Genomic DNA, 24,887 nt, shown 5'->3' on the forward strand with positions numbered 1-24,887 from the left:
AGCAAAGCCAAAATGGATTCACTTTCGCCACCTGGTGGTAGTTGCTCAAAATTGCAGGCTGACTACCTATGGGAAGAGGCCCCCATACTAAAACCTGAACATGTAAATATGTTAAATCACAAGGCAAAGGGGAGTTAAAGCTAGAAGAGGAATTTAAGTTGCTAATCAGTTGACCTTGAGGTGGGGAGAATACCCTAGATTACCCATGTGGGCCCAATGTAATGACAAGGGTCCTTATAAGTGGAAGAGGGAGGCAGGGGGATGGCAGCACAGGAAGCACTCAGCCCAGCACGCTGGCTTTGAAGATGGAGGAGCGGACCAGGATCCGGGGAATAAGGGCAGCCGCTGGAAGCTGGAGAAGGCAGGTAAACAGTTCCTCTCCTACAGCCTTCAGCAAGGAACACAGCCCGGCCCGTACTTCCTTGATTTTAGCCCAGGGAGACCCATCTGGGTCTTCTGACCTCCAGAATGGTAAGAGGATAAATTGTGTCTTAAGTCACTGAGTTTGTGATAATTCATTATTGCAGCAACAAGACACAGACGCAAGACCCCTGAGAATATTCAGGGAAGGAGAAACTCTGGAATGCCGCCATCACAATTGCTACAAGGGTCTTCCAAATGTATACGCCTTCATTCATTCATTCAACAAGTATTTATGCATCTAGTGTGGTCCAGGCGCTGGATACAGGGCCGAGCAGGACCAGCTCCCATCCCTGCGGAGGCAGGCAAAGCACCTGGCAGATCATCCGCATATAGCAGGTGCTCACCAAATGGTGCTTGCCCTCGCCGTCAGGAGGTGGCTGGGATCTGGGACGGGCTGGTGAGAATCTCCCTCCTTCGTGTCTACTGGCTGTCACTCAGATGGCTCCTGCGCTGGAAATATTGAGGAAAAGGAAGTGTCTGTGCCGAGAGCAAACACTGAGAGCGGCTTTGGTCAATATTTGCACCTCCGTCCACCGAGTCTGCTGTTTGCGTCAGCTATGGTGAGAGTGCGCGAGGGCCCAGTCTTGTGCACTGGTGGACAAACCAAGGCCAGGAGCAGGATGTCAGGGAGCTCACAGAAGGCTCTTCTCATGCCTTTTTGCTTCTAGAATAGGGGCAGGGGAGCACTGGTTGGAAGGCAGGGCTGGTTCCAGTGAGCTGTGGCGCTCAGGGGAGGGCTTGATGGTGTCGGTGGTCAGATTTGTAGGCAGTGGAGGGGGCCTGGGAGCTGGACCTGAAACTTGGGCTGGTGTGGAGTGAGTGGGAGTCAGAGTGCACTGGAGTCGGGGAAAGGCCCTAGAGTATCCTGTGCCAATGAAGAAAAATGGAAAGGCCATCACCTACCGCGCACGCGTGTATGCACAGACACACGAGCACACACATATGTACCTCCAGATCCCAGGAAACAGTCCACTCCACACACATACACACATGCACCTAACACCACGCACTCACACACCCCCAAACACTCAGTAGGCCAAACCCCACGTATCCAGACATGCGCACAAAACTCCCCACTCTGCACTCCTGTCGGTTTGTGTGAACACGCATGTAACACCATCAACCAAGATGCCAGTGCGCCCGTTTCATGTCCACAGCCACGCATAACAGCACACATTTTCCCCTGGGGCTACTGTGACCCAAGGCATATGTGTACCTGTGACAATGCACACACAGCCACACACACAAATCAACACACACATTCCTTCACACGCACACACAGTTCCTCGGGTCCCATCTAGCCAAGGCGGAGGCTGGCGTTTGTAATGTGGAAAGAGATGGTGGACTGAAGCGTTGCGAGTGGAACGCGCATTTGGAGAGAGGCTGGGGTGTTAAGCTGCGGGGACGGGTCACGCACACTTTCTCTTCTGTTCCTTTTGGAGTTAGGGCTCAGTTTGTGCCTGGGACCAGGGCTCAGCATGTGATCAGGGTCAGGGCTCAGTCGCTGGGGTCAGTGCTCAGTGTGTGAATATGTGACAGAGTCAGGGCTCAGTCAATGACGGAGGATGGTGCTCAGGTAGCCTTCTGCCCCTCCTAAAAGGGAGGGGCTTTCTTGGAGAATTTAGAGGTATGAGGCTTGAGGGGTCATTGCAGCCATCCCCCTGCCTACAGGTGGCTCTGTCCTCCGGGCCTTGGCTGAGCCTGGCTGGGGTGATCAGGGTACTCTCCTAGAAGCAGCTTTCCTTCCAGAGATCTCCTGGCCCCTAAGGCCACAGCTGCCCAACCCCAGGGGCTTGTAGTGGTTGGCAGCTGGGCTTCACTACTGGCTACGTGGCAGCCCCAGCGCACATGTGGGATGAGACACTTTGGCCAAGGCTGTGTTTGCAGGGAAAACACTTGCAACCACAAGCAAACTCGCCGCTCCCTGGGTCCCTTCCCCGAGGACCCTGCACATTGGGAGCCGTATAAAGTAGCTTCTGCACCTGCCTGCCTGGGACAGAGGAGGGCTAGTCTGGGCCGAGAGTTCACCTGTCTCAGGAACCACCTGCGGTAGGCATGGGGCTGGGCTGGCACTCTGCTCTGAGGAGTCTTGGCTTCTCTGTCTGTTCAGTGGGGATGCTACCTCCAGCTGCCCTCTGCGGAAGGGTCCTTCCACCCTGGCCTTGCTGTGGGACCTGGGCCAATGCCGCCGTCCCGGGTCTCAGCTGACCCGCCTGAGCAGCAGACCCTCATTCCTGCCTGGCTCCCTCTCCCTGAGCCAGACACAGATCTGCCCACTCGGCCAGACTGGGCCAGGAGTGGATAGAGGCCATTTCTCAGCTGGCTGGGAGGGGATGAGGACAGGAGCCACCTGGGTCCTCCCCTGCCTGGGTCTGGACAGCTGGAGACCAGGCTGGGCTGCCACACAGGGCTGGACTCCGGCATCAGGTGACACAGTCCTGGGCCTTTTCCTGGGACAGGAAGCTCCCCCTCCGCCTCCCTATTTGGGAAGCTCCCCATCCTTCTCTGCCATGGCTTGGGTCCTGCACCTGGTCCCAGTCTGCTGTGTGGCTCTAGGCAAGATCATTTCTTCTTTGGGCGTTGGGGGTCATTTCCAGAAGGGACTCCCCCCATGGCTCCTGATGAAGCAGGCAGGGCAAGGTGATGGTTCCCAATGCAGGGATGCCAAAATGGATGTCTGTGGACCTGGGGCAGGGCTGGAGTCACAGTCGGGGCTTGCTCCCTCCAGGCTGGAGTGGGGTTCAGGGGTGAGCTGTTCTGCTCGAGCTCCCTGACGCTCATTTCTACCCCAGCCCATAGATCCCGGAGGCGGTGGCCAGGGCAGCCATGGCTCGAGCACGTGGGCTGGGCCTTCTGCTGGTACTGCTGCTGCCCGTGGCCAGTACCTCCGTGCCAGGCACCGTGGTCCGACTCAACAAGGCGGCACTGAGCTACGGTAAGGAGTGTGCTACCCAGCGTGCGCCTGCGATCCTGTACGTGCGTGTGCGATCTTCAGTGTGTGTGTGTATCCGTGAACTCAAAAGCCCCACGAGGACCCGGATTTTAATCAGAAGTTGTGTCCCTGACACCCAGACGATGCCCGACACGTGGCGCTGCTCAACAAATACTTATTACGTAAATGCATGGCGGGGAGTAGGTCATGTGACCACGTGCAAGTGTGCAGACATGACTTGCTCTCGTGCTTTAGTGACTGTGCCTGGGTCGGTTTCAGGGGCTATTTTTACCTGTGGGCGTCTACTTATGAGTTTGAAATTTCACAGAGATGTGTCCAGGTGTGTTCTTAAGTGTCGGGGAAGGTGCAAGCCCATGATGCGTGCCTGGATGTGTGTGCACAGGCATGGCTGTGCACCCTGGTTGTACGCGCACGTCTGTGTGGTGTGTGCTTGGGAGAGGTCTGTCTAGCATTGTGCTGCAGGGAGCCTTCTAAAGTTACATCCCCGCTGAGCTCAGCGCAAGAGACCCAGCCGCTCTCTGGGTCCCACTTGTGCGAGGCCTCTGTCTTACGACTTTGCTGCCAGATCCTTCCAAGCCTTGCCCCAGTCCCCTATGGAGGGCACAATGAGGAAACTTAGAGCCAGGGAAGGACAAAAATTACCAAGGTCCATGATGCCAGCCCACAAATGTTCATCCACCTCGAGCTGCCTCTTGGGGAGAATGTGGGTTCCCACCAAAGCTGGGAGATCAGAGGCTGCTTCCCCCAAGGCCAAACCAAACTCAGATTACAGGGTAAGAAAGTCAGGTCAGACAGCAGATGGGATTTTCAATGGCCCAGGACACGACAGTGGCTCAGGAAGTAGCAGGTTCCCCCACCCCTGGGTACAAGCAGCCTTCCAGGACCTTGTATCCGGGCAGATGAGCAGGCAATGAAAGGGGTCAGTGATCCGTGCCAGAGCGTGACAGAGAGCCACGCATGGGTGCCCGAAGGTAGGGCCGTGAGGGCCGCGCCCTCCACTGCCTTCCTGCCCTCTGCCTGTCCTGTGCAAGCCCCCTTTGTCCCCAGGGAGCCCTCCCCAGCTCGCCTGCCTGTGTTTGTTCTTGGCAGAAATCCGCTGGAGGCCCACGCTGGGCACATTGCTCCCTAGCTGGGCTGAGCGGCTAATTCCGGCGTCCTTCCACCCCTCACCGTCCTGCAAGCCCCAGAGTCAGGGGAGCACTGTAGATGGAGTCTGAGGTCTGGGTGTGAGTCCCAGCTCAGCTGCAGATGGTTAGGTGGGAGAGGGGCGCTGGGAAACAAGGAAACCACAGCCTTTACGCTTCTTGTCAGGGAGACTAAGACCCGGAGGGGTGCAGGGACTCCCCAAGTGCTCACAGCGAGTCTGAGCAGAGGGCAGGCCTCTTGACTCCTCATCTGAAGCTCCCTTCCAGCCCCATTACCTCTTATTTTAAGTCAACTCTCGTTTAATGAGCACCGATCTGGGGCCCAGCAGCACAGGTGGGTGAGGAAGGCCAGAAGCTCGGGAGCCAGGTACCGCATTCCACAGCCAGCTCCCCCCCCCCCCCGGCCAGGTGCCCTCACGTCTCTGTAAACTGAGCACGATAGTCGGAAAAGCAAAGCAGTCAGAACAGGGCCTGGCGCTGCAGGAGCAGGACGTAAGTGAGCGCCGCTATCATTACAAACATAAACGGCAACGGTAGTAGCTAGCATTTGCTGTGCCTTGAGTGTTTACGGTGATCCTGTGTGACAGATACCGTTACAATCATTGCACATGTATAGATGGGGAAACTGAGGCACAGAGTAGCCACACAGGCAGTGAGTAGCAGTGAGCGCTGGAGTTTGAACCCAGACTCTGAGGGACTCTTGAGTCCTCAGCCTCCAGGTGAGGCTGTCCCCTCCCTTCCCAAGGGTCGTCCCCTCTGCTCCCATGGGACACCTCCTCAGCAGGCCAGGCATGATTGGGAGATGTTCCTACGGCTTGGGAACTTGGGGAAGGCTCCCAGAGGAGGTGGGATCTGGTTGGAACCTTGCAGGAGGGCAAAGGATTTTGTTGCTTTTGAGGAATGGGGTAAACCAGCAGGATGTTGAGAGGCAGCTGGGGAAGGAGGCCCTGCCCAGGTGGAGAGGGCTTGGTGTGAGTGGGCTCGTGGGGAGTCAGCTGCCCTCCCTACGTGCTTGGAGCAAGCCCGCCCCTCCCAGTCTGAGTTCTCTCTGCACAAGGCTCAGGGCAGATGGCAGGCAGTGTGTGTTTGTGCTACTTGGTGGCTCCCGAGGGCACCCTGAGCTCACTCTACCCTGGCCCCACAGTGTCTGAAATCGGGAAAGCCCCTCTCCAGCGGGCCCTGAAGGTCACTGTCCCTCATTTCCTGGACCGGAGCGGAGAGGTGCTTCAGCCCACCAGGTGAGTGTTCCCCTCCTGCAGAGAAGGTGCTCCTGCCACCAAGTGGAGTGTTCCTGTTGCCAAGTGGGAGCTTCAATCCACTGTGTGGACGTGTGCTCCTGCCTGCTGGGCAGACGGTCCTGTCCACGGGACAAAGTGTCCAGTCCACCAGAGGGGTGCTCGTCACTAAACGCAGGTGAGTGCCCACAAGATGACTTCAAAGAGGGAATCAAGGTAGAGATGCAGGGGCCCGGTGCCTCTGAATGAGTGAATTTCTTACACCCTCCAGGGTATAAGACTGGCTCCTGAGTCCCCAGGGCTGTCAGGACCCTTTGTTTCTTCTTCCAGAAAGTGGACACTGAACTTAGACATGAATCTGAGCCTCCTTTACTTCCACCCCACCCCACTTAATGCAGAGACTAACCGCACAGGGAGGTGGCGCCTCCAAAACGCAGAGAGCCCCCAATCCCCGGGCCGGTCGACAGTCACGTAGGAACTCAGGCTCACTACTGTCAGATCTTTGGGTTTCCAAGAGAAGATATACATCTAGAATCCATCAAATTTGGAATGGTAGTAGCTAATTAAAAAACATTTAAAGGCTGGGTGCGGTGGCTCACGCCTGTAATCCCAGCGCTTTGGGAGGCCGAGGGAGTGGATCACCTGACGTCAGGAGATCGAGACCAGCTTGGCCAACATGGTGAAACTCCATCTCTACTAAAAATACAAAAATTATCTGGGCGTGGTGGCAGGTGCCTATAATCCCAGCTACTCAGGAGACTGAGGTGGGAGTACCTCTTGAACCCTGGAGACAGAGGTTGCAGTGAGCCGAGATCATGCCATCGTACTCCAGCCTGGGTGACAAGAGTGAAACTCTGTCTCAAAACAAAAACAAACAAAAAACATTTAAAACTGTAAGACCCTGGAACAACCGGTGGGTGGTTAAACAACAACAACAACAACAAAAACTATCTGGCCAGGGGACCTGAACTGTACGGTGGAGAAACGACTTTGATTTAGGAAATAAAAGAAATCACAGGTTAGCTGGAGAGTACCTGCAGCTTTGAAGTGGGGAGTGTCTGTTGCTGCAGGCTACGAGCTGCAGTCATTGACTAGGATACCAGACAGGGGTTTTCTGCCTTCTGTGGTTCCTGAAGGTTTTCTGTTCCAACCTTCACAACTTTCCAGGCAGGTGTCAGAAGCTGTCAAAAACCCGAGCGATCATCTCACCCAAGACCTGCCCCGTGCGGGCCCCCTCTGCATATTCTCCCGACCAGCTGTATCCAACCTTGGTTTGCATGCTCCCTGGTGATGGAGAACTCACCACCTCCCCCTCACCTCGTGGTTCTCATTGTCAGAAAGTCCTTCTTTATAACACCGTGTGGGTATGGCTCAGAGGACCCACCCCAGAGTCGACCCCATGGTTTAATGGGGGCCACCCTGTCACCTTGACTACCACCCTGCAGGATCCGGATTCTGAACGTCCACGTGCCCCGCCTCCAGCTGAAATTCATTGCTGGTTTTGGAGTACGCCTGCAGGCAGCGGCTAATTTTACTTTCAAGGTCTTTCGGTGAGTGGATCTCCTTGTTAGGGAGTGAGAAGGGTTTCAGGGATGCTCCAAGGGACACATTGAGGGGCCAGGGATAGCAACTCCCCCAGGACCCTCATCCAAGCCTCTTGACCCCCTGTCCAGTGCTCTCTCTCCCTCACCCGTGGATGGGAGCAAGATGGTGAGAAAATGTCTGAGAATCCTGCTCAGCAGCTCTGCAGCTGGGCAGAGTCACTTCACTTGTTTGCCCCTCAGTTTCCTCATCTGTACAATGGGATGAATTCTGTAGGGTAGTGATGAGGGGTTCGGTGAATGGGTTCATTGCTGTGAGGATAATTACTGTCCTCCCTTTCCCAGGGCAAGGCATGGGGGAGATGCTCAACAAACATCACGATCAGAGTGACTTTTGTGCACCTGGGACCTTGTCTGCCACTGCATGTAATTTCACACCATGAGCTGTGCAGTCAGAGCTCTTACCTAGCTCCTCTACCCTGCCTGATTTTATGAGTGCTTCCTGTGGGCCGGGCTCTGCGCTGGATGTTTTCACATGATTATCTCACAGAAAACTCAGCACAGCCCTGTGGAATAGGTACCACCAACCTCATGTCCATTTTACAGAAGAGGAAACTGAGGCTCAGCACGGCAAGGGGCTGGCCCAGGGTCTCACAGTGAGAGGCTCCAGACAGCCAGCGCTCACACCCATTGTCGCAATGGGTCTTGGGGCCAGGAGCTGTGGGCCTGCCCCAGGTAGGGCCATCTCACTCTGAGAGGGAGGACTGCCTGAGCCAAGTGGCGGGCAGGCAGGGGCTGGGGGATTTGCAAGATCTCTTGTCAGTCATGGTGGGCTCTGCTGGGCGGGGCTGTGGAGCTCAGGCCTGGCCTCCCTGCAGCGCCCCAGAGCCCCTGGAGCTGACGCTGCCTGCGGAACTGCTGGCTGACACCCGGGTGACCCAGAGCTCCATCAAGACCCCCGTGGTCAGCATCTCTACCTGCTCCTCATTCTTAGGCCATGCCAGCGAGTCTGATGGCAGTAACAGGTTGGTGCCCGGCAGGGTCACAGGCATCCCGATGCCAAAGCTGTGCTGTTGTTTCCTGAGCTGCGCACTCGGGGTATAATGGCCACAAGGGCCTCAGAGGGCCCCATTGCTGTGCCTGTTTTATGATGGAGGACGCTGAGGCTTAGAGATGGGGAGAGGCATGCCTGAGGTCACACGGTGAGTGAGCAGCCAGAGCCTGGGAGCTTCCCACTCTTTGGGGAGGGATCCCAGCTTTACCCCCAACCCCACCCTCACTGGGGTTAGAGTGGCCACAGAGCCAGCTGGCCAAGATCATGGCCAAGTCTGACTTTTGCAACATCCTCTCCGTCTCACTCATCACGCTCTTGGCTGCTTCCAAACCTGAGATAAATGATCCTCTCCTTTGAGACTCAGTTTCCTCGTTTGTGGGGTCAATTATGCCACTACTGTGCCTGGCAGGTGACAGGATATCGAATGGGGTTGATTAGCTTCCTGGCTGAGGATAGAGACTCCTCTCCCGGACGCATGACTGTGCTGAGCGAGGGGACCTAACGTGTTTGGGAGCCCAGGAACTCTTTCTCTGTCTCTCTCTCAGCACTTCCCATGCGCTGCTGGTCCTGGTGCAGAAGCACATCAAAGCTGTCTTGAGTAACAAGGTAAAGGGCTTGCAGATTTCTCAGAAAGGAGGGCATGGCTTCATCAAGAAGGGATGCTGAAGGAAGGCTGAGATTTCAGGCAGAGGGGACTTTGCTTGAAAATTTTTTTTAAAAATTCAAATAGAAGCTTCTTCCTGGTCCCCACGAAAGCAGGGAAGAGGCTGGCTCCAGGGTCCGGGGGAGAGATGGGGAGACCTAAATGAGGGCAGAGTTTGTGGGGTTGGAGGGGGGGGAGGTTCATTCTCTTGGGGCAGCCCAATTTCATGCTAGAGGGTGGCGTGGGGTTCATGGGCCTGTGGTTTGTGAAAAGAAGACAAAATGGGAGTCGACGAGGGTGTGGACATGGGGCCAGAGGCGGCCCGGGTGGGTGCTGGTCCTTTCCAGCTGTGCCTTGTCTATGCTCCTGGTTCCACATCAAAGCTCCTCATCCATGGGGCAGTTGCAGGCATGAAACACATTAACATTTTGGAAGAGTTTGTAACAGTGGTTGGCAGAGTACGTGCTACTATTATTATTGCTTTTTTTTTTTTTTTTTTGGATAAAGAGCCTCGCTCTGTCCCCCAGGCTGGAGTGCAGTGGTGTGATCTCGGCTCACTGCAACCTCCACTTCCCAGGTTCAAGAGATTCTCCTGCCTCAGCCTCCCTCGTAGCTGGAATTACAGGTGTGTGCCACCACGCCCAGCTAATTTTTGCATTTTTAGTAGAGACGGGGTTTCACCATTTTGGCCAGGCTGGTCTTGAACTCCTGACCTTGTGATCCACCTGCGTCGGCCTCCCAAAGGGCTGGGATTACAGGCGTGAGCCACTGCACCTGGCTTATTATTGCTATTTTAGCTCTTGTCCTTGTCTGCATGGAGCTGACTTGGTGAGAGACGGTAGCTGGGGACCAGGGTCCCACTGCCCAGGGGGAACTCATTCTCTCCCTGCCCTATCCCATCCCAACCCCAGTACTGCATTGGGGGCAGCAGTAGAGACCAAATCCACCTGCTGCATGCCACTCACACCCCCCAGAGGGGGACTGCAGCTTTCCATCTTACAGATGAGAAAACTGAGGCTTGAGGGGTGAAGGCGGTACAGCTCCTCTTGAGATTCCTGTGGGATACCCAAGTGGATGGCGTGACCTTGCCCGTTGGTCCAGCCTCTTCCTCTCCCCATCATCCCCCTGCTGCCCTCATAGCCAGCCTCTTCTGGGCAAGGGGCTGCAGGCAGCCCTGCAGGAAAGAATACCCGCCCTCTCCTCTTCCTCGTGACCTTGCCCAGCCTGGTCTTGCCTGCTCTTGCCTGGTTAAGGCAGTGAGTGCCCCTGGACTTGCGGGTCCTCCTCTGCCCCCATCTTCTCTCACACTGATCCCAGCATAATACCCTTCTCTGGCTGCCCATGGTGCCCAGGTGAACCTCTGCAGCTCCCCAGCCTGGCATCTGAAGCTCAGCCTGGTCTGGCTTGCTGATCACTGCCTGTCCCCGCATGGGCACCACCCTCTCACCAGCTGGCCCTCTGAGCCCCGCTGCAGCAGACCCCCTGCCTCAGCTGCTCAGGCCCAGCTGTGCCCACTCTGCTGGGCTCCACAGCCCCCTTTCTTTCATCAGTGGCTGGGGACCCATGCTCACACTGCCACCCGCCTTTGAGCTGCTTCTCCTCTGTTTCTTCAGTGCCTGGAAGGGTCCCAGGAGATGCCCACTGGCTGGTGGAAGAAGGGCTTCCAGGCGTGGTGTATGAGTTGGGAGGCTTTTAGACGGGGCCCCTCGACCACCCCAGCCCTGCCCCCTCAGCCCGAGGGCTGTCCTAACCGCAGCTGCCTCCTTTCTGTCTTGCCACAGCTGTGCCTGAGCGTCTCCAACCTGGTGCAGGACCTCAATGTCCACCTGGGCACTTTAATTGGTAAGATCTGGGAGCCAAGGGACAGGGCCGGGGCTCTGGCATCCTCTGGAGCCCCTAAGACCCTCCAAAGGCTTCACTCTGGATCAGTCAACCTCTAGGAGGGTCAGTTGTAGGGTGACTGAATTGTGGGCTCCCAAAACAGTGTCATTACTTCCAAACTGCAGAATTTGGAACTGGGAATCTCCAAATTCTAGAACGAAGTCTTTGATTCTAGAATCTGCATATCTTAGATCAAAAGATCTGAAAAACAAAATAAAAATTTCAGATCATGAGTCTTAACATGGGAGAATCCAAGGACCATTGACACTTTGAATCTAAAACCATTCACATTTTCAGAATCATGGCATTCTAGAAACCCAATTCTCACAGTTGGAAGGGACCTTGCTGTTGTGTTAATGGAACCCCTGGAAGTCTCTCTGTGGCATCCCAGAGAGGCAGGGGCAGAGACGGGCATAGACATCATTAGAGGTGGTCTGTCACTTGCTCAGGGACCAGGGCTTCACGTGGGATGTTTGGTGGCTACAAGTATACACCTTCTTTAATTGAATGGTTGTGCATTTATTTTGAGGCTGCATTAGAAAGGATACATGACCGCCTCCTTGGACTGGGATTTTTTTTTTTTTTTTGAGACAGAGTCTTGCTCTGTTGCCCAGGCGGGAGTGTCATGGCACAGTCTCAGCTTACTGCAGCCTCTGCCTCCTGGGTTCAAGTGATTCTCCCGCCTCAGCCTTCTGAGTAGCTGAGACTGTTACAGGTGCCTGCCCTGCTAATATTTTATATTTTTAGTAGAGACGGGTTTTCGCCATGTTGGCCAAGCTGGTCTTGAACTCCTGGCCTCAGGCGATCCACCTGCCTTGGCCTCCCAAAGTGCTGGGATTACAGGTGTGAGCCACCATACCTGGCCTGGACTGGGAATTTCATAAATATTAGCGGTGGGTTCTGATTCTTGATAGTGATAGAAGGTTCTGGTTTGCAATTAAGTTTTTGAAAAGAAAGTTGATTGAAAGAACACGAAATCAGTACAGGAGGATAGGCCGTGCCGTCTAAGAGCCGTGCTGTGGAGCCTGCCGGCCTGGGGTCCCAGCTGTGCAGCCCAGGTTGTGTCACTCAACCTTGCTGGGCCTCAGTTTCCTCCTCTGTAAAATGACGACAATCATAGACCCTCCCTCTTAGGGTGGCTGGGAGAATTAAATGTGACAATTCACATAAATTGCTGAGCACAGCCCTGTACCCAGGGAGCAAGCTGCGTTTATTGAATAAAGCGCTGGACTTTGTTTCTTGGGTTGGATGGAAAAAAGAAGCCAGATGGGGTTCTCGGAGCAGCTTCAGGAGGGTGGATGGTGACCCAAGGGGATGTCATCTTGTCCCTTCTTGCAGCCTCAGACTCCGGGCATCAGGTCCAGGGCTGTGTGCTGTCTGTAGGATTGAGGGAGGTGAGCAAGAAGGTGGGGTGAGGAGCCCGAGGGTATCGACTGCAGGCCAGCCACGCACACTGGGGGCTGCTGACGGCTCTTCCCGCAGGATGTGTCTGGGGGAAAGACTCCATCCCTGAGGGCTGGGCGCTTCTGGGTTCTTGCCATGAATGGTGTGTATGTGTGTGTGTGAGTCTGTGTCTGTGTGTGTGTCTGTGTATATCTGTGTGTGTGTATGTCCGTGTGTCTTGTGTGTGTGTGTGTGTGCATCTATGTGCATGTGTCTGTGTGTGTATGTGTGTGTGTGTCTGTGTATGTGTATCTGTGTGTGTCACTGTGTGTTTGAGTCTGTGTGTATATCTGTGTGTCTGTGTATGTGTGTCTGTGTCTGTGTATGTGTATCTGTGTGTGTCACTGTGTTTGAGTCTGTGTGTATATCTGTGTGTCTGTGTTTGTGTGTCTGTGTCTGTGTATGTGTATCTGTGTGTGTCACTGTGTGTTTGAGTCTGTGTGTATATCTGTGTGTCTGTGTCTGTGTATGTGTATCTGTGTGTGTCACTGTGTGTTTGAGTCTGTGTGTATATCTGTGTGTCTGTGTTTGTGTGTCTGTGTCTGTGTATGTGTATCTGTGTGTGTCACTGTGTGTTTGAGTCTGTGTGTATATCTGTGTGTCTGTGTCTGTGTATGTGTATCTGTGTGTGTCACTGTGTGTTTGAGTCTGTGTGTATATCTGTGTGTCTGTGTTTGTGTGTCTGTGTCTGTGTATGTGTATCTGTGTGTGTCACTGTGTGTTTGAGTCTGTGTGTATATCTGTGTGTCTGTGTTTGTGTGTCTGTGTCTGTGTATGTGTATCTGTGTGTGTCACTGTGTGTTTGAGTCTGTGTGTATATCTGTGTGTCTGTGTTTGTGTGTCTGTGTGTATGTCTGTGTGTGTGTATGTCTGTGAGTCTGTGTGTGTGTGTGTGTGTGTGTGTGTGAGTCTGTGTGTGTGTGTCAAGAGATAATCTCAGTTTGTGGTTCCTTCCTCTCCTGCCTGGAGGTTTCAGGGCCCCCACGTTCCCCTAGGTTTCCTCCCACACCTCAGCTCTTCACCTTGGGTCTTCTGGGTTGGACTGGCTTCCTTCCCCTGCCCCCACCATGTTCAGAGTTAGGGGGTCTAACTCGGAGGCTCTGGCCCGTATATTCCACTTCCTCTGGGACAGCTCCCTCTGCGAGTCCCACAGGCCCCTCTGGCTCAGCGTGTCCTCAACAACCCAGGCTTTTCTGCTCCACAGTGTCCCTGTGCCTGTTCCCTTCTCAGGGGCCAGCCACCATCCCGGCAGGGCCCAGGGCCAAGGCTTCCTCTCCTGTCTTCTGCAGGGCTCGCTCCGCCTCTGGCTTTTCCCAAGGCCCTCTTTACCCAGGAGTGACTGACAGGAGCAGGCCACTGCCATAGGCGAATCCCGGGCAGGCAGACCCTGAGACCAGGATTTTAGTGTCAGTGGTCAAGTGGGAGGCGCTCCTAGGAAGCACGGGTCGGGGAGGAGCGCAAGGAGACAGAGAAGGAAGGTGTTCCTGAGCAGGTCACTCTGTGGGCAGCTGAGGCCTCAGTCTCCTTGGGGAGCTTTTGGGACAGGGCTGAGCATGCCTCAGCGTGGTCCTACCTGAGGGCAAGGAGCTGGGTGTGTTTGCACCAGCTCTCATCAGTCACGGTTCGCGTCCCCGCACACCCCGCTGTCCACACTCCTGCCTCTTCTGCAAGTCCCAGGTGCTTGCAGCCACGATGGTTAGTCCACTTATGACTCTGGCCAGAGCGGCTTTCCAAACAAGACCCCATCAGAACTGTATCTTACAACATGAATATGAAAGTGGGTCAACCCATCTTCTGAGCGATGTTATCAGTATTTAAGAACTGCAGTGGAAACTCCCTGCCTGTTCTTAGACTCGTCGCAGAAGCATCACCTGTTGATTTTGAGCAGGGGTAACATTTTCCCACTGAGTTCAGCCTGGCCTCCACTTGGCATTTAGTCTTCACAGCCTGAGCAGAACCCGGGGCTTCATCGCTTCTTTCCCTGGCTTGAAGCTGCTCCCGTCTGAAGCGCACCTTCTGTCTGGCGGCTTCGCCTGGGTTTCTAGTGTCTCTTCCACGCCTCTGTCATTGACATGAAGTCTGGAGCACTGCACTTTGTAACGGGTTGACTTTGCTTTTGAGCAGGTGACTGCATCTAACTCTCACATGGGCAGGGACAGGGGTGCTGGTGGGCCGTGGGTGGGGTCGTGGCATGCTGGGGTATAAGCCAGGAGGGACATTGGGAAGGATCCCAACGTGTATTGGTGGTGGATTCTTTAGTGAATATTTTTGTATTAAGGTAGCTTTGGATTTCTTGTACAATTTTTTTTTCTTTTGAGATGGAGTCTTACTCTTTTGTCCAGGCTAGAGTACAGTGGTGCGATTTCGGCTTACTGCAACCCCCACCTTCTGGATTCAAGCGATTCTCCTGCCTCACCCTCCCGAGTAGCTGAGACTACAGGCATGCGCCACCATGCCTGGCTAGTTTTTTTTTTTTTTTTTTTTTTGTACTGTTAGTAGAGACGGGATTTCACCATGTTGATCATGCTGGTCTCAAACTCCTAACCTCAGGTGATCCACCCCGCTGGGCCTCCCAAAGTTCTGGGATTACAGGTGTGAGCCACCACGCCCGGTCCTCTTGTGTAAACTTTTAACAACAGTCCTGCAAGGCGGCGTCATTATCCCCAATGTACAGATGGGAAAGCAGAGGCTTCAAGCACAGTATCTCAGCATAGTGCTAAGAGACCCCCACGAACAGCTCGCCCCGATTGTCTTCTCACATGTCCCTCCTCTGCTCTGGCCACACTTCACAACCCAGCTCAAAGTTGCCTTGTCTGGGGACTTTCCTGGATTTCTCTGCTTTCCCTACTGCCCAACCCCCCATATTACTTTAATAGGGGGCACCTGGAGGCCAAGGAAACCGGATTTGGTATCCAAGCATGTGAGTCTGAAGTCTGGTTCTGGTGCCCACTTGCGGTGTGACTTTAGGAAATTTACTTGATCTCTCTGAGCCTAACTAGTCTATCCAAAAAATAGAGATCAAAATTCCTGCAAGTGTTGCTATAAGACAGAGCAGGTTAAATGATTGCCCTTCCTCCTCAGTAGGGATGTCTCCATCAAGATGCCGTGTAATTGGGATCATTCCAAAAACCAGCTCTTGCCCTTATCTTTGCAGAATTAAAAAAAAAAAATCTCATAAAAGAAATCTAAGTGTCCAGCCTAGGGGACTGGTCATATACCTGCAGTGTGGTGTGATAGAAGCCAGAAATTAACTAATGAATAATTTTTATTTAAAAAATTTCATATTGTAAATTGACTGTCTATCTATCTATCGATTGATTGATTGATTGAAACAGCATCTTGCTTTCTTGCCCAGGCTGGAGTGCAGTGGTGTGATCTCGGCTCACTGCAACCTCCACTTCCCACGTTCAAGAGATTCTCCTGCCTCAGCCTCATGAGTAGCTGGGACTATAGGCATGTGCCACCCTGCCTGGCTAATTTTTTTTTTTTTGCATTTTTAGTAGAGACAGGGTTTCACCATGTTGGCCAGGCTTGTCTTGAACTCCTGACCTCAAGTGATCCGCCTGCCTCAGCCTCCCAAAGTGCTGGGATTACAGGCGTGAGCCACCGCGCCTGGCTGACAATTTATAATTATACATATTTATGAGGTACAAAGTGACTTTATCATGTATGAATACAATGTGGAATAAATAAATCAAACTAATTAACATATCCATCACCTCAGATTCTTAGAAGCCACTACAAATCATGGCTTAAAGGGCATTTAACCCCCTAGCAGCATGCCTGGGAATGTGCTCACATACAAGAGAAGCAAACCTTTACCGTAGCACTGTCAGCGCCATTTTACAGATGAAGAAGCTGAGGCAAGCGCTCAAGCTCTGTCTTGAGAGCCTGTCATCTTCACCAAGCTATAATGCCACAATGTTGAGAAAAAGAGAGGACAGGCCAGACATGGTGGCTCATACTTACAATCCCAGCACTTTAGGAGGCTGAGGCAGGAGAATTGCTTGAGCCCAGGAGTTTAAGACCAGCCTGGGCAACATAGCAAGACCTCTATCTCTGCAAAACAAAACCTTAAAAATTAGCCAGGCATGGTGGCATGTGCCTGTAACTGTAGCTACTCAGGAAGCTGAGGTGAGAGAATCACTTGAGTCCGGGAGTTCAAGGCTTGCAGTGAGCCATAATTGTGCACCACTGCACTCCAACCCGGGTGACAGTGCATGACTCTGTCTTTAAACAATAACAAAATAAAAAGAGAAAGGACACAGTGCTGTGTGGCTCCACTCCAGACTTGGAGAGAGAAAGAAAAAATGTTTATCTCCGTGCAAGAAAATATTGAAAAAGAAAATTGAGATTCTGGGCTATATTTTTTCCACCTTTTTCATGTTTTCTTTTCTTTTTTCTTTTTTCTTTTTTTCTTTTGAGGTGGAGTCTCGCTCTGTTGCCCAGGCTGGAGTGCAGTGGTATGATCTCGGCTCACCGCAACCTCTGCCTCCTGGGTTCAAGAGGTTCTTCTGTCTCAGCCTCCCAAGTAGCTGGGATTGGTGCGTGCCACCACACCTGGCTAATTTTTATATTTTTAGTAGAAAAGGGGTTTCATCATGTTGGCCAGGCTGGTCTCAAACTCCTGACCTCAGGTGATCCGCCCACCTTGGCCTCCCAAAGTGCTAGGATTACAGACATGAGCCGCCGCGCCTGGCTATCTTTTTCATATTTCTTTTCTCTTTTTTTTTGAGGTGGCGTCTCACTCTGTTGCCCAGGTTGGAGTGCAGTGGCATGATCTCGGCTCATTGCAACCTCTGCTCCTGGGTTCAAGTGATCCTTCTACCTCAGCCTACCAAGTAAATGAGACTACAGGTGTGCGCCACCACGCCCAGCTAATATTTTTTGTATTTTTAGTAGAGACAGGGTTTCACCATATTGGCCAGGCTGGTCTTGAACTCCTGACCTTGTGATCCACCTGCCTCGGCCTCCCAAGGTAAGATTCCTCCAACTGTAATCCCTTCTGCAGTTTGGAAGGGATTACAGACGTGAGCCTCCGGCTCCTGGACTTGTCCTTTGAAACTTCGCAGTAATAGTATTCTGAGGCTCAGAGGAGTTGGGCTCTGAGCTGTGCCTCCCTGAAGGCTGCTTGGACGATCTGTAGGTAAGCTGGACTTCTCTGATCTTGTACTAACTGGCCCCAGTGGGGTGTGCCGTTGGAGTTCCTATAGGAGGCAGTGTGATGAGGTGTGGGGAGCATAGCTTTGGGGTCTGACTGACCGGGTACTGCATTCCCTAACAAGACTGAACCTCACCAGTCTGTGTGTGCGTGTGTGCAAAATAACCCTACAGGATCCCAACGAGGATTGAATGAGATGCTGTAATTCAAATGTCTGGGTCTTGATAAGTGAGAACTCTCTTCTTTTTCTGGGGTTCCTTCTCACCTTTGTCTGGGAATAGTTGTGCCTGGACTGGGCCCTTCTCTTTCCTTCTAACTTGGGGTCACTAGTCTCCCAGCAAAGGGGAACGCAGAAACCATACCTGTTTGAATTGTGTCTAAACTAGAGTCAGCAGGCTGTGAGTATCTCAATCCTGGCCGTGCGTACTTTGTCGCTTCCGTTTGCTTGCTCGGAGGCTTGCCCTGCCTCTTTTGTTTTGGGGCCTGCTCAGGTTAATCAGGGTAATCAGACAATCCACTTTTCTGGATAGATGAAACGTTGGCGAGCTGTGCTAAATATGCCACATTTTCTTCTCCATCCTGGTTTCATGAAGGCCTCAACCCCGTGGGTCCTGAGTCGCAGATCCGCTACTCCATGGTCAGTGTGCCCACTGTCACCAGTGACTTCATTTCCCTGGATGTCAATGTAAGTGCCTCTGGCCCTCCCAGAGCTGGTGGGGGGAGCTGCTGCCTCTGGAGTCCTTGGTGCCCCAGAAGATTCCTAAAGGAGCGGGGGAGTGGGAAAGGAGAGGAGGAGCTGGAACAGCACCCCAGCTGGGAGCGTGGCACACGGATGAAGCTGTGAGCCAGACATGAGGCATCCCGCGGGGCTGGGGGCGGGGAGTGGCATCTAGGAGCCCAGGTTCTGCCACGGAGCCACCTCCCTGCTGAGGCCCTGCCACTTTCCTCCCTCTCCCCCCTCCCACCCCCACAGGCTGTTCTCTTCCTGCTGGGCAAGCCCATCATCCTGCCCACGGATGCCACCCCTTTCGTGTTGCCAAGGCACGTGGGCACCGAGGGCGCCATGGCCACCGTGGGCCTCTCCCAGCACCTGTTTGACTCTGCGCTCCTGCTGCTGCAGAAGTCCGGGGCTCTCAACCTGGACATCACAGGGCAGCTGGTGAGGGCCCGAGGGGCAAGAGCTCCCCGCGGCCCAGCCTAGGGAGACCCCCCACAAGAGGCCAAATAGTGGGCGGTGGTGCCGCTGCAGCTGGAGCCACAGGGTGGCTGTTGGAAGGGTTAAATGGGGTCTTTTGGGAGTGATTCCTCAGGGGGAGAAGCGGTCATCTATCTTGGGGAGCAGCTGCCCTTTCTAAAAGCTGTTGTGGGCTGGGGGGCTGATTTCAGAAGTCGGATGACAACCCGCTGAACACCTCTGTGCTGGGCCAGCTCATCCCGGAGGTCGGTGATGTTTCTGATCGTTCCAGGGGCTGAGACAGGGGGCTGGGGTGGGGGTGCTCTGGGCCGTGGGCTCTCTGTTGGCTCTTATCTGAACTTCAGCATCTGTCCTTAAACTTACTCCTCTTCCATCTTGGGGAGGCGCCAGCTTTGGCCTAGATGTCACACTCTCTGTCTCTCCGTGCCTTCGCCTGAGCAGTGTCTGCTGCTTGGAATGTCTTTCTCTTTCCTTTCCCTTATCCTTCTTCAAGACCAAGCTCAGGGTCGCTGCGTCAGGGAGAACCAGCCCCCTCATCTGGTCCAGCGGCCTGGGGCAGCACTGGAGGTCCCCAGTCACATATAGCACCATGGTGGCCTGATCAGCATTTGAGGAGTGACTGGCCAAAAGCCTACCAGCTGCTGCCCCAGCAGGGCCTCCTCCGCCTCTGCCTCCCCAGGTGGCCCACCAGTTCCCTGAGCCCATGCCCGTGGTGCTCAAGGTGCGGCTGGGTGCCACACCCGTGGCCACGCTCCACACCAACAATGCCACCCTGCGGCTGCAGCCCTTCGTGGAGGTCCTGGCCGCAGCCTCCAACTCGGCCTTCCAGTCCCTCTTCTCCCTGGATGTGGTGAGTGCAGTGGGCCCGGTGGGGCTGGCCGGAAGGTGGACAGCTGTCACGGAGGCCTCCCTCCCGCTGCACTGTCCCTGCGTCTTTGCTCTGCTCACATTAGTTTCTTCGCTGTTCCTTGAATGTGTCAGGACACTCCTGCCCCAGGACCTTTGCACGTGCCGAGCCCTCTGCCTAGGACTTGCCCATCCTGGCTCCTGGCATGGCCAGCTCCCCCTCCTCTTCTAGGTCTCAGCCTAACTGTTGCAGCCTCCCTGGCCTGCCCTGAGTGACAGGGTCCCCATCAGCCTTCTCCGCGCCTCCTCTCTGCCTTTGTGGCCCCTGCTGCTCTCTGAAAGGATGACGTCTGTTACTGTGGTCATGGTTCCCCTTTCCCTCTGCTGGTGGCTCATTCCCAGGGCAGGGGCCTGGGGGGCCTTGTTCACACTGTGTTGTTCCCAGTGCTCAGCGTGGGGCCTGGGGCATAGCAGGGGCTCCACAGACACCTGCTGCTAGAATGAGTGGGGGGATGTGTGGGAGGCTGGGTAGCTGGTGGCCCCCTTGTGGCTCTGTGCCCTCTGACCCTGCTGTCCCCATGTGCCCAGGTAGTGAACTTGAGCCTCCAGCTCTCTGTATCCAAGGTGAAGCTTCAGGGGACCACGTCTGTGCTGGGGTAAGCGAGGCCACCTGGACCCAGCAGCCTTAGTGTGTTCTTCTGTACAGTGGGCCTACCACCACTGCTGGTCCCTGTGTCAGCCAGGGAGCCTGGGGATGGGGAGCTGTCAGACCTGTCCTGAATTCTCCTGCTTCTCTTTCAGGGATGTCCAACTCACGGTGGCCTCCTCCAACATGGGCTTCATTGATGTGAGTGTGGGGTTGGGGCCTCTAGAGACCCCCTCCTGGGTGAGGCATGCCTTGAGGCTGGGGAAGGTGTGTCTGTGTATGTGTGTGGAGCCGTGTGCCTGTGTGTCCCTCTATAGCTGCTAAAGTCAGGCTTCCCCGGGCTGCTTGGGGACAGTGGCCAGTCACCCTGTCTGCCTGATACTCTGCCTGGCAGTCGATGACTTGTTACCCAGCCCTCAGCCCAGGAGTCCATTGATTAGTTAGCCAAAGAATGTGAGCTGTCCCTTGAGCCAGGTGACATGATTGGGTCACAGGTCACCATACATCTACTTGTCAGCTGGCATGCTGTCAACATGCCCCCCTTCTACCCGGCTGCCAGTCATCTGTGTCAGGCAGTCTACTGGCCAGTCCACCTGTTGGTCACACAGTGTGTGAGTGTCCACAGGTCAATGCCTGTCCCTCAGCCTCCCCTCTGGTGGGCGCTGCTGCTGGCTGTGATTCTGCAAAGGCTGAGCCAGCCCTGGGGGTGTTGCTGGGCCCCACTTGAACCCAGGACATGGGTGACCTGGTCTGCTCCCTCTACCTCAGCCTCTGCCATCCATCCGTTGTCTGTCTGTCTCTGTGTGTGTTTACGTATGTGTCTTACCGTCCATCCCTCCTGGCCCCTCGGCTGGGATGGGCCCATCTCCCCGGCTCCGTGGCTGCAGACAGAACAGGTGCGCGCACTGGTGGGCACTGTGTTTGAGAAGCCCCTGCTGGACCATCTCAATGGTAAGCCCTGCCCGCCACCCCAGCAGGGCCCCTCTGGCCCCCTCCGCACCCCACATCTGCTCAGTGCTCAATCCAAGCCCCCTTTCTACCTCCCAGGCTCAGAGGGTGAGAGGGAGCCCCTGGAGCCAGCAGCCCATGGGTGTGTGCCACTTAGCATACATCTGTGTAGCAGCCGTACATCTTCACCAAGTGCCTTTTTCTCTCTGAGCCCCAGCTCCCCTTCTATAAAACGGGTATAATAATAATGACATCCTTCGGCCAGATGCAGTGGCTCATGCCTATAGTCCCAGCACTTTGGGAGGCCGAGGTGGGTGGATCACTAGGTCAGGAGTTCAAGACCAGCCTGACAATATGGTGAAACCCTATCTCTACTAAAAATACAAAAATTTGCCAGGCGTGGTGGCACATGCTTGTAATCTCAGCTACTTTGGAGGCTGAGGCAGGAGAATCACTTGAATCTGGCAGGCGGAGGTTGCAGTGAGCCAAGATTGCGCCACTGCACTCCAGCCTGGGCGACAGCGACTCTGCTCAAAATAACAACAACAACAACAACAACAACAACAACAATGGCATCTGTCTTCCAGGTGCCCGCGAGGACTCAGTGCCATGATGCGCGTGAGGGCTGCGGCACAGGCTGCTTCGGGTGACGATCGTTTCTTCTTTCCCACCTGTAGCTCTCTTGGACATGGGGATTGCCCTCCCCGGCGTGGTCAACCTCCACTACGTCGCCCCTGAGATCTTTGTCTATGAGGTGAGAGCCTTTGGGTGTGACCAGAGGGGTCTCCTTCACTCAGAGCGACTGAGGGAGGTGGGGGTCACCGCTCTCCCTCCCGTGGCTGCTGCCGCAAGACCGTGCCGTGAATCCTTAACTGCAATGAAATGAAAAGTCCAGGATGCCAAGAGATGCTGGGTCGAAGGTTTTACCCTGCCTTTAGTCCTCATCAAATGTCACGCCAGGCCACACTCGGAATTGGGGCCTTCACTTGCCCCTTGATTCGGTGCCCTGGGATGGGCACGACCCCTTTGGTATCTGGGGCAGATGACAGTGGGGCTTCTTCCGCTTTGTAGACAAACTGTGCAGGCTGGGCGGGAGTAGGGAACTTCCTGAACTTTCTAAAATTGCTTTCCCTGGATCTGAAATTGTGGGACCAGGGCGAGATTCAATCACCTCACTGCCCAGGGCGAGATCTTACAGCTGCTGTCTTCTTCACCTGGGATATAAAAGGAAATTCACTTAGCAAGACATACATAAGACAGAAAGCTGAACCCAGCTCTCTCAAGCCCAACATCTCACGTGCTGTTCATACCTCATGAGTGTGACCTGCTGATGTAATTCCAGGAAGGATGCCCATGTCCCTTTAAGAACTACTGTCTCAAGGCACTTGGGTGATCCACCCCCATGAGAAGAAACAATTGGTACACAGAGGAGCAGGGCTATGTGGGAATTTCCCCAAGACTCCCCAGAGCACTGAGCTGTCCTTTTAGCCAGGATTGAGCACTGAGCAGTTGGTGGCTGACACACCTTGGCACTTGACGCAGCCACTGGGTCAGAGGTGAAAAGTCCCTAGTCAGCACTGTCTGATGGAACTTTCTGGAAGGATGAAAATTTGGACCGTCCAAAGCAGCAGCCATGACCAGCCACAGGTACATGTGGCTACTTAGTCCTGAAGCGTGGCCAGTGCGACTGTAGCCCTGAATTTTTTATTTGATTTCATTTTAATGAATTTCAATTTAATTAGCCACAGGACTAATTAGCCATAGCCACTAATTGTGGCTGCCTTAGACCACATAGCCCTAGACTACGCACTACATCGGGGCAGGAACTGGGTCTGGCTTGTTCTCTGCTGGCTCCCCAGCACCTGCCACAGGGCTTGGCTTGTAGTAGAGGCTTGATGAAGATTTATGGAGTGAATGCATGCATGCATGAATGAATGAATCAGCAGCCCTCCAGAATGCTCCTGCAGTGTCGTGTAGCGTGGGGAGCCAAGGTGCGGGAGGAGGTGCCTGGCTCTGCAGGAGAGACCTGGACTTGGAAAACATGCTCCGTGGTTCTGGGCTCCCATCCCTAAAGCATCAGTGGTATCCGCCGTCGGAGCAGCAACCAGTGCCTTTCCGGGGGGGTCTCACTGCATCCTCACAGTGGCCTTGTGAGGTGGGTGCCGTTACTAACCCCAGGTGACAGATGGGGAAATCGATGCCCTGAGAGGCAAAGAACTCTCCTCACAACCTGTAGCAAGAATGGCAGAGCAGAACTCGGAGCCAGGCTGAAGGGGCGGCTGGGGTTCTGCCAATGCCTGTGCCTCTTCTGACCTGGTCCATGGTTTCCTTTGCCCTTCAGGGCTACGTGGTGATATCCAGCGAACTCTTCTACCAGAGCTGAGGCAGGACCACTGGGAGGCCTGAGAGTGGGCCAGCTCGATGCTCGGGGGACCTTCTTATCTCAAGCCACTGGGGAAACTGAGGCAAAACCATGCTTAGTCATCACCAACAAGCGGAACTGCCCAGCTGGGCTGTTTCATCTTCCCTGAGTGCCTGGGTCTCCCTCCCTCACTTCTGCCCTATCCCTTCCTCCTCTTCTCCTCCCTCTTCCCTGACCTCCTTACTCCTTCTTCTGCCCCACCCCCAGGGGGAGCAAACTGCTCCTCCAGGATGTACAGACCTCCCCTCTTGCATTAAACAACTTCTCTTGAGCTGCAACTTCCAACCAAGCCCAGCAGACTCTTTGCGTACCTAAGGCCAGTTCCCTACATGCAGTCTCTGGGTTCTGTCTGTCCCTGGAGCCACCAACACTGCCTGGGAGAAGACGACGATGTAACCACATCTCTGTTGATGACATCTGTTGACTCTATCACCTCTTTGCCTGGGGGAGCTCCTATTTTGAAAGAGGACCCTGGAGAGCCGCGTGGATGAGCCTGAAGTTAGAGAACCATGGTGGCATTTTGGGCACCGTGCCCCCTGCCTGGCAGCTTGCCCCATCTTGTAGCTAGGACCTCATAGGAGCCCCGTGAATCAGGCAGGCAGAGACTGGAGTTCCATTTTATGGATGTGGGGACTAAGGCCCACTGAGGAGGGGAATGCACAGAGTCTCGGAGCTGGATGGTTAACACGACCTTCCTACAATCCAGACATAAGATGTCTCATTCCCTCTCCTGTTCTCCAGCTCCCAGAACTGGACCTTGTCCCTGAGTCACAAACTTCAGGTGATGGGGAGTTCATTGCCCTTCTAGGCAGCTTCTCTATCTTTTTTTTTTTTTTTTTGAGATGGAGTCTTGCTCTGTCGCCCAGGCTGGAGTGCAATGGTGTGATCTCAGCTCACTGCAATCTCCGCCTCCTGCAATTCAAGCGATTCTCTGCCTCAGCCTCCCGAATAGCTGGGATTATAGGTGCATGCCACCATGCCCAGCTCATTTTTGTATTTTTAGTAGAGATGGGGTTTCACCATATTGGCCAGACTGGTTTTGAACTGCTAACTTTGTGATCTACCTGCCTCAGCCTCCCAAAGTGCTGGGATTACAGGTGTGAGCCACTGCGCCCAGCCGCAAGATTTTTGTTCTAAGGAGGTATCACCTGCTTCCCAGGCCTCTGCCCTTCTGGTCACACTGAACACGTCTAACCCCATTTCCCTCTGAATGTTCTTCACACCCAGTGAATCACACAGGAGAGGATGACCTAGTGATGTAAATGCTGGCAAGTCAAAGCCACGTGATTTTCTCCCCATTAAGCTAATCTCTTAGTCAGAGATAGGATTCCTTCCTGCCTAGATATATGGG

The 24,887-nt window shown here is 54.2% G+C and overlaps 1 protein-coding gene across 1 annotated transcript; it reads left to right on the plus strand.

The window, feature by feature from the left end:
• The first annotated feature begins 2,416 nt into the window (after positions 1-2,416).
• BPIFB2 (BPI fold containing family B member 2) lies at positions 2,417-23,814 on the plus strand. Its single transcript, XM_039479616.2, has 16 exons — positions 2,417-2,472; positions 3,216-3,358; positions 5,666-5,759; positions 7,202-7,306; positions 8,176-8,322; positions 8,897-8,957; positions 10,776-10,836; positions 18,073-18,164; positions 18,453-18,638; positions 18,866-18,919; positions 19,354-19,524; positions 20,109-20,176; positions 20,322-20,367; positions 21,054-21,117; positions 21,792-21,868; positions 23,456-23,814. Exons 2-16 carry the CDS (start codon positions 3,250-3,252, stop codon positions 23,495-23,497), a joined length of 1,377 nt encoding a protein of 458 aa, XP_039335550.2. The 5' UTR covers positions 2,417-2,472; positions 3,216-3,249; the 3' UTR covers positions 23,498-23,814.
• The last annotated feature ends 1,073 nt before the right edge of the window (positions 23,815-24,887 follow it).

Source organism: Saimiri boliviensis, chromosome 9, assembly GCF_048565385.1.
Source record: "Saimiri boliviensis isolate mSaiBol1 chromosome 9, mSaiBol1.pri, whole genome shotgun sequence".
Classification (NCBI taxonomy): Eukaryota; Metazoa; Chordata; class Mammalia; order Primates; family Cebidae; genus Saimiri; species Saimiri boliviensis.

Coding starts and splice junctions, on each gene's coding strand:
- BPIFB2 (XM_039479616.2), top strand. CDS start 3,250: ATGGCTCGAGCACGTGGGCTGGGCCTTCTGCTGGTACTGCTGCTGCCC. Junction 21,118..21,791: donor CCTGCTGGACCATCTCAATG/GTAAGCCCTGCC, acceptor TCCCACCTGTAG/CTCTCTTGGACATGGGGATT. Junction 21,869..23,455: donor CTGAGATCTTTGTCTATGAG/GTGAGAGCCTTT, acceptor TTTGCCCTTCAG/GGCTACGTGGTGATATCCAG.